The sequence below is a fragment of the Eptatretus burgeri genome, chromosome 2, assembly GCF_056783735.1.
Source record: "Eptatretus burgeri isolate ZD-2024b chromosome 2, Ebu_testis_v1, whole genome shotgun sequence".
Lineage (NCBI taxonomy): Eukaryota > Metazoa > Chordata > Myxini > Myxiniformes > Myxinidae > Eptatretus > Eptatretus burgeri.
In genome coordinates, this window is record NC_140962.1 from 24,206,497 (window position 1) to 24,215,962 (window position 9,466).

The 9,466-nt window shown below is 40.5% G+C and overlaps 1 protein-coding gene across 9 annotated transcripts in view; it reads left to right on the forward strand.

Annotated features, from left to right (window-relative positions):
• SPAG16 (sperm associated antigen 16) overlaps window positions 1-9,466 on the forward strand; it is a 253,165-nt gene that overhangs the window by 119,469 nt on the left and 124,230 nt on the right. For 8 of the 9 annotated variants that reach the window (XR_015053718.1, XM_085865943.1, XM_085865910.1 and 5 more), the window contains one exon: window positions 2,392-2,525. The exons of the other annotated variant lie outside the window; for it this stretch is intronic. Coding sequence is in view for 7 of the 8 variants with exons in the window: in XM_085865943.1 (XP_085722069.1) it covers window positions 2,392-2,525 (134 nt within the window). In the remaining variant the exon portion in view is untranslated. The remainder of the gene's footprint in view (window positions 1-2,391; window positions 2,526-9,466) is intronic. 9 annotated transcript variants of the gene reach the window in all.

Here is a 9,466-nt window from a genome sequence, read left to right on the forward strand (position 1 = left end):
CTGGAGCATCATCACTGAAAATCTCAAAATGTGCAAGGTGTGCACAAATATGGTCCCCAAGCTGTTGTCCAAGGACCAGAAACAGCAAAGAGTCACTGTCTGTCAAGACATTATCGAGCGACTCGAGGGCGATCCAGACCTGCTCGGGAGAGTCATTACTGGCGATGAATCGTGGATATTCGAATACGATCCCGAGACCAAACGGCAAAGTCGTCAGTGGAAAAGTCCAGCATCACCAAGACCAAAGAAAGCAAGGATGTTGAAGTCGAAGGTCAAGGTGATGCTCATCACGTTTTTTGACATCAAGGGCATCATTCACTTCGAGTGTCTTCCACAGGGTCAAACAGTGAATCAATACGTGTGCAAGGAGATCCTCCAGCGCCTCATGAGACCAGTCCGGGACAAGAGGAGTGATCTGTGGGAGAACAACGCCTGGGTGCTCCACCATGACAACGCCCCTGCTCACAGTGCCCTGAGCATCTGACAGTTTCTGGCGGAGAGGAACATGCCATCTCTGGAGCAACCCCCGTATTTGCCAGACTTGGCCCCTTGTGTTTTTTTCCTATTCCCCAACTCAAGGGGGTGATCAAGGGGACCAGATTTCCTGATGTGGAGGCCATCAAAAGGGCTGTGACGACGGAGTTCTGGAGGATTCCAGAAGAAACCTTCTGGGAGTGCATCGAAGTGTGGAAGAAGAGGATGCACAAGTGTGTGAGACTGGAGGGAAACTATCTTGAAGGGGACAAGCTGTGATTTCAATATATTTTTTGGAATATAATTTCTGTGAATTCAGTCCCGTTACTTTTTAGATGGACCTAGTATTATATGCATAAGAGTCCACACTGCAAACAGTAGATCTGAGAGGAATTGGATCTGGCTTGTGGATCTTGGTAAGACCATAGAAGGAGGGGATATGAGGTTCCGTGGATGGAGTGAGGAATCATTTAGTTTTATCGCTGATAGTACGCAATGAGTACAGATCATTACCCATGCAGTATACTTTCTTCCTAATACCACAAGTAGGATTGTGACCAAGCTTCTTGTATGTTTTTTGTCCTCCAAAAGGCTCACTCAATTAACCTGATGATCCTCCTCATTCAAAACGACCACACATCTGCCTTTGTCTGCTGGTACGATCACAATATTATTATCACTGGCGAGGCTTCGTATGGCCAGGTGTTCTGCTTTTGAGATATTCAGCATCGGTATCTTCGCGTAACAAAGTGAAGTGCTGACATTGCAATGAAGCTCCTCTGCTTGTACATAATTAAGTTCCGCCGAGTGAATGGCCGACTCAGTAACAGCTATGTATTCTGATATAGAAATCTTGTTTGGAGAAATGGCATAGTTATGATCTTGAGAAAGCACTGAAACCTCATCCTCAGACAACGTTCTTTTGGAAAGATTTTTCACCCTCTTTTAGAAACAAAGACTGAGACAAAGAAAAATAGTGGTGTGCTGGAGTTGTAAAGGAATCCATTTGGGAAAGTATTGAATCACCATCTCTCACCAAAAATGGCGGTTTGCGATTTCATCTGTCACGCACATGAGATAAAGCTATAACATCTCTTCCACACCATCTGCAATCATCATGTGATGCCTGGATTGGTCTACAGACCAACTCATCTTACCACCGGCAGAGGTCAAATGGCAATTCTCCAGCTTATTCTTCACTTCAACATCTGCCGTGACCAGGGCAGGTGGATTCTCGCCGAAACGTCGGCTTTACCGACTGAACATCCAGCTTTTTTCAACTATGTATAAACTTTTACTGTTTCAATTAGACTGGAGGAATAATAACAACCTGCATCGATTTATGATACGGTTTTATTTGTCCTCAATGGATGCTGTTTCTCTTTCAAAAGTTTTATTCATTGCTGAAGTTGAAAATATAGAACAGGATAAAAGTAGTTTGTTGTTGAGATGAAATGTTTACTGTATTTTGTGGGTGAAAAATGATTTTTTGTCTTAAGTGTTGGCAAGCTTTGGTCAATCTTTATATTACATTCACAGAGACAGGGGCATGGATATTGTCGTAAAATATTATTGATAAAAGCTAGGGGTAGGAAGATAGGATAGATGAAATGTGGAGAAGCTCGCAGAAAAGGCAGTGGAAGTTCTGGGAAAAATTTAAAAAGGTGGACGAGAGGGAGATTTGTTGAGCAAATGAGGTGTGGTTGTGGGAGTCAAAATTGTACTGATTTTGCAAATCCCTTTAATATAATCAGTTCGACCAAAAGGATTTTCAAAGTAAATCCTCAATTTGCTTTCGTGCAATCATGTGCTTCAGTTTATATTTTTCCCCCCAACATCTTTGATTACCATCGGCTAATCATCAGAGGCTGTGGAAGTTTTATCATAGACATGCTTTGCATCTGTCATTGTTGACAGGATTCTGATTTCCCTACTGAAGTGATGGTCAATCCAGAGCTCAAAGAGGCACTGAATCATCCTTGTAGGTTGCTGCAGAGAAGAAATCTAAAACAGCTTCTAACTCTGAAGGCACACACGTTACCCATCAACAGGTTAGTTATTTATTGCCATACAACGCCCAAGAATGATAATAAGAGGCAATGCAGGCAGTAATGTGGCGGCCTGTTTCTTAGAGGTTAAGTAAGCAATGATATGTATATATTGTGTATATATTGGGTCGGACTGATGTCACCCGTCGTGACAGGAGCTTTCGCTACTCCTGAAGATCGCCAAACATACCAAATCCACACTGCATTCAATTAACTGTTCTTTCAAGGATCGGTCCAATCTCAGCCAAATTTGGCAGTGCAACACATGTGATGCAAAAGATGGGAAAACGTCTCATAGTGAAAATGGGGTTATTAAAATCGGTCCAGGGATAAGGGTAGACGAGATACTGTAATCCATAAATGGGACAAACCACATGCTCAAACGATAAATGAGTATGGAGGGACATGCACTTATGTAAAATGAAAATAAGTAACCTTGCACTCTGGCACCAAATACCAACACTGGGACTCGCTCAACAATGGAGAATGAGCGAAGGCTTGAGCAAGGCATGAGCTAGTTTTGGGTCTAGTATGGCCCATGCAAGCTGGTGTGGCACAGGGTGGATGTAGCACAGGGCTGTTGTGGCATAGGGCTGCTGCAACACAGGGCTGATGCAGCGCAGGGCTGGTATGGCACAGGGTTGGTGTGGCACATCGTGGAAGGTTGAGGAAGAAAATCATGCATCCACCATGTTGGTTTCCTGGTAAGCCTAAGATGCATTTGGGAGTCTCATATTCACACTTTGGATTAACCGAGCTATATAACCATATATGCACATAAGCAGTAGACATGCTTTTGTGCAAGCCGCGTTATTTTTTTTCTATTTGAGAGCGATTGAGGCAGTGGTCTGGCCAATACACCACCCAAATGAAGGGATGAGCTATATGCACAATAAATGAAGTTTTTTTTGTACTTAATTAGCCTGAGAAGTCAAGGCTGATTTTGAGAGTGTAACATGTCATGCTATTCTTGGTGTCAGTGGCTATTAATTATCAGTCATAATGTAATACAACATGTCGATTCTCTGCTTGAAAACCTGAGACATTAGAAACTACCATGGTCATTTGAGGTGTTTCTCTGTTTGACGTATATGCACTCTTGCAACCGAATTAGCTTAAAACTGCAGCTTGTGCTCAGAGGTTAAGGGGTAGAAAAGGGAGTGATAGAAGGGATGTATGTGGGAGTGGATGAAGGGATTGAGAGAAGTGAGTGATTAGGTAGGTAGATGGGAATGGGAAAAGGGGTTACTGAGTATCTACAGATTTGCATGTGTTAGCTGCAATGGGCTGTTGTGTGTGTGTGTGTGTGTGTGTGTGTGTGTGTATATTTTTTTTTATAAAGCAGGAGTGTCTGTCTGTCTGTCTGTCTGTCTGTCTGTCCATCCCTGAACTACTCCCTCAGTTTTGGAGATAGCAGCCGCCAAACCTTGTGTGGAACGTTTTGGGGTCCCAGCCAGAGTCTGAAGGTGGGTAGGAGGTTTGATAAATACCTCAACACAATTAAAGTTTTGAGTTTTGATCCGTACAAAGCTGCTCCCGATCCAGATGTCATGTCAAAATGGCGTTTATCTTCGTTTATCTCACGACTGTTTGCAATCCTGTATTTTGTTATATTAATGCAGGTGCAATATTAATTTGTAATTGGAATAATGCTGTTGAGAAAGAACAAATAGAGATTGAGTTTAAATGAGAATCAGAAAATAATGTGTTTCCACCGGTGATATTCGCGGATTGACCAGAGACAATGGGGAAGCATGGTTCATTATTGCTTGCAATGTGAAAGCATACCTCGCATATACAGTACATATATATTGTGATTACACATCCCTATACATATACATAAACATATACATATACATAAACATATACATATACATATACGTGCCTGGTTTTGGCTTAATGGTTAGGGCGGTGGGCTTTGGATCTTAGGGTCCTGAGTTCAAATCCCGCTCAGCTGTTAAATTAATACCAGGTGGGGTTAAGCCTGTCATCCTTCTGAGGTCAGCAAAATGAGTGCCAGCATGCTGGTATACTGTGGCGGAGTGGTGACCCGTCCAGGATTGTTCCCAATATCCAAGGAGACTGTTTAAGCAGCACCAACGCTCTGCACAGAGTATGGTCCCAATCTCCTCTTGTTGATATGCATATACATATATTACATTATATATGTATAATATATAATAAATAATTTATATGATATACATAAATTTCTTTTTGTATAACATTGGGGCGGTTGGGATGACTCATTTTTAAAGAAGAAGAAGGCGCTTCCAACCAAAAGTATAAAACTCGATTGACTCCAATAATTTGAGTAAAAAAGCGAGAGCAGACCCGGTCTCAGGCAACGTTTCGCCGGCTTCACAGCAGGCTTCATCAGGCACAATGGAGGTCTATTGGCAAGATCTAACAAATAGACAAGATCCAGATTCAGATCTTCACCAAAATCGAATCAATTAGTCCTTGTCACACACCCAATCTGTCGACTATGTTTCATTCGAATCCGTCCTCAACTTTTTGAGATATTATGCAACATCATTTTTAGCCCCATCTCTCAATGGTGAAGAATCATCTGAAAAATTCTTGAATCTGGATACAGATGCAGATCTTCACCAAAATCTAAATAGTTAGTCCTTGTCACACGCCCAACCTGTTCACCAAGTTTAATCTGAATCCGTCCTCAACTTTTTGAGATATCATGCAAAATAATTTTAGCCCCATCTCTCAATGGTGAAGAATCGGTTGAAAATTAAATAATTCTTGTATCCAGATCTGGATTCAGATGTTCACCACATTTGAATCCATTCTTCCTCGTGGCACTCCCAACCTGCCCACCAAGTTTAGTGTGAATCCATCCATTACCTCTTGAGATATTGTGTGAAATATCGTTTTTGGCTCCATCTCTCAATGGGGAAGAATCACTTAAAAAATTCTCAGATCCAGATCTGGATTCGGATCTTCACCAAAATTTAGCTTTGCCATCATTGGCTGGTCACCTACATAAAATAACAAAATTCAAAACGATTCCTTGAAAACTGTCTTGGCCAAAAAACATGTGACAGACAAACAAACAGACAAACAAAAGTGACAGACTTGGGCAAAAATATTTTTTGCCAAGTAACAAACAGACAGAGCGGGGTGAAAACATAACCTCCTTCACCTTTGGTGGTGGAGGTAATAATTGGAATCACTACAATTGAAAACAAGTGGAGGCCATTTATCTTGGTGTGTGTGATTTCGAAGGTGATTGGTTACACCTAAGCTAATTTACAATTGCTATTATAAGGGGGGTGGACAACCTTCAGCATATTATAAAGGGGGTGGACAACCTTTGCTTTCTTCTCAGAAATGACACACAATTCCAATGAAACTACACGACATCCTTCATCACCCATGACGTACCAGTTTGTTCATGACATTGGAAAAATCAGGCTCTCAGGTATTGTTCAGGGGGTTGTCCACAAAAATATGTATTTGCTTTCTTCTCCCAAACTACACAAATAATTTCGGTGAAACTTGACCACAACTTTCATCACCTGTGATGTAGCAAAGTTTGTTCATGCTGTTAAAAATTTGAGGTCTAAGGGGGTCTACGGGTGAGGAGGGGGGGGGTTGTCCCCCAAAATTGGTATTTGCTTTCTTCTCAGAAACTACACAAACAATTCTGATGAAACTTGACCCCAACCTTTATCAACCGTGATGTACTAAAGTTTGTTCACAGCATTAAAAAAAATCCATAGGTAATTACTTTCTTCTCCGTTACATATTTTGTGGGTCATCCATGCCTATCAGTGGTTCCTGGTTATTTTATCCAGCCGCTTCCAGGTGAGCGCCCAGGGGTATTGCCACAACGTTGAATAGCTCTGTGAGGTTCTTTGTCATCATTCCTGGAGCTCCAACTATCAATGGTGCAACTTTGGCATTCTTGAACTTCCAGGACCTTCTCACTTCATTTTTGAGGTCTTGGTATTTGGTAATTTTCTTGATTTCTGCATTGTTTTCTCCAAAATCACTGGTATTAACACCTCAATTAGCAATGCCTTCTTCTCTTTTTTTTGTACCCAAGTATGATATCTGGTCACAGCACTTTGTTTTTGTTGTTCACCTTGATGGGATCATTTGGTCGTATCTGAGCAGCACTTCTATGTTTTCAGTGATTGCTTTTGGTTCATGTTCCCACAAATTTTCTGGAACTGGGATGGAACAAACTCTGTTGTGTCGTTGTGTGTACAGCTGTTCTGACATGAGTTTGTTTTTGCGTGTGTGTTCGGTCATTAAGCATAACATATCATTCTCTTTACTAACCCCATCTTCACCCCTCACCTTTTCTGTTTTTTTTCCTCTCTCTCTCCCTCTCCCTCTCCCTCTCCCTCTCCCCCCCTCTCTCCCTCTCTCGTCCCCTTTTCGCAACCCCCCCCATGGTGTATAGCAACGTTTGGTGAGGCATCGCTCTCCCCACCTCCCCCCACCCCCGCCTCCCTCCTCTCTTCCACCACCTCTCTTTCCCCTCCCTCTCCTCTCTTCCGCTCTCTCCCTCCCCCTCTCTCCCTCTCCCTCTCTCCTCTCTCCTCTCTCCCTCCCCTCCCTCTTCTCTCTCCCCGGCCCTTAATACCCCCATCAGTGTAGCAACGGTTTGTATTTGCGAGTTGATAAATAAAATAACATAATGATTGCTAATTTAAACCATTATAATTATTATATAGGAAATTAATATTAAAATATTTTAACAGTTGCAAAAAATTGTGCAGAGAAATCATACTTTATTTTAATGTCAGTGATTGACTTTTTAATGTCAAAACCACAAACTTATTGTTCATTCGCAGTTTTACATATTACTAGATGACCCGTCAACCCGTTGGGTTCCCATGTGACAGTGGTTGATGAAAAAAAATCATTTCAAAAAAAAAGAAAGAAAGCTCCAGCGAACTATACCGCTGAGGTTGTTTGCATTGATCAAATACTCCCGAAGAGTACTTGACTGAATCGGGGAATTGATTTTTTAATTTTTTTTTTCGTTGCCCGATTTGAACGAAAGTTGAGACTGCACACCGCAGGTGAATGGTGAGTAAGGAGGCCCTAAAATTTTTGCGATATCGTGTACCGTTTTGGCTGTATTTCGGGAACATATATACACACACATATTTTATATATATATATATATATATATATATATATATATATATATATATATATATATATATATATACATACATACAAGATGAGAGTTTTAGTAATCTTTCGATAGATAGATTATACTTCACAGTAAACATAAAGAATGGTGGGAAATCCATTTTATTTGAGGACACTAGGTACAGCGCTTACCTCTGCCAAGCTGATTAGTTTACCTTTTGTATCCCACTGATAGGCTGGATCTGGATTCGGACCTGAACTAAAATTTAATCAGCTTGTTCTTTTCACCTAACCAACTCATCCACCAAGTTTCGTCCCAATCCGTCCAAAAATTTTTGAAATATTGTGCTATATATCGTTTCCATTCTACATGGTACCAATTTACAATTACGCAGGATGATGGAGAATACTTGATACATAATACTGTGTTCCCTTGTTTAAAAAATAACTAAATCATTACGGGTGCTGCAATTCTCATGCCCCAGGCTGTGCTGCACCATGTCAAGTTCTTGTCATCCAGAATTGGTGATGAAGGTTTCATTAAATCGCATGCACCAGTTTCACCCAGCAACAGTAAAAGAGCTATCTCTGCAGTCTCTCATAACCTACTATTTTGCAGTTTTTTTAAACCCTACTCATTATCTTTCGTGTACACCTTTTTATAGTGCTATGGCCATGCACCTCATTTTCCACAACTGACATTGAACTCGCTTCGTTTATAAGTTCACCATGTTTGTGGGATCATGTATGGAATAGTATTTATTTTAATGTTGGACTTTTTGGCCAGGTCAATGTTCAGATTGTTAGCCCACAAAAGCCTCTTCCACCCGAATGGAAACCACAAAATCTTCATTTCAGTATAATTATGATTTTTTCCTTCGTGAAAGTCCATATAAAGTATCGTCTTCATTGTCATCATGTGGGATAAATGAGGGATGTCAAAAAGGCCTCCACAAGACCCTGCATTATTTTAAAATTAATTATTTTTCAATCAGCAACTGAAATTGACCACACAATAGCACATATGCTTTGATTACATCTTCATGCAATTGCTATACTGTTTATATGCTGAAATAAATTTAAGCAAATACCAGAATGTAATATTTTTGCTTCAAGAGATGCTTAAAATATTCTGCTCATGCATACAATTTGCATTTTCTATCCACTTTTCTATAAACACCTTTCCATTATTCACATATCACCACATGCTGAGCCAATAATTTATTCGTCTTCAACAACATTAATTAAATAGAGAAGTCAATGGAATGATTATTATCCAGTGCTGATATGTTTCTGATGTTAGCAAAAAGTATTGTTTTTTAATGTACTTTTAAAGAGAAGGTTTACAGGTCGTGTAAGAAATGTGTAATGGAGAATTTGAGCTCATTGCATGAACAATGTACAGAGGAAAACCTGTGGCCAAACGATGTACAAATAAGGGTGAAAACAATGGACAGACAAGACAGGAACAAAACAAGCAAGGCAAAGAGGCAAATGGAAGGCAAAAGTGATTAAATAAAATGTCAATGAGAATAAAACAAGTCTTCAGCAGGGATGTGAGACAGCATGTGGTTTATCTTATAGAACTGACATGTGTCAATTAGTAGGGTAGTGATGGCATTTGTAAATTTGTCTTTGCAATGGCATACAATTAGTAGTGGTTGAGATAATGATGGCGTGTGGCATCTGTCAATCTGTGATATTTGAAAATAGTCACTGCTCCAGAAGTGATTCACAAATGGTGTGCCTGATTGTCAATCAGAGCAGCGCCACTTGCTGTTATCAGACAATGCGCTAGCACTCTCAATGAAGGGATG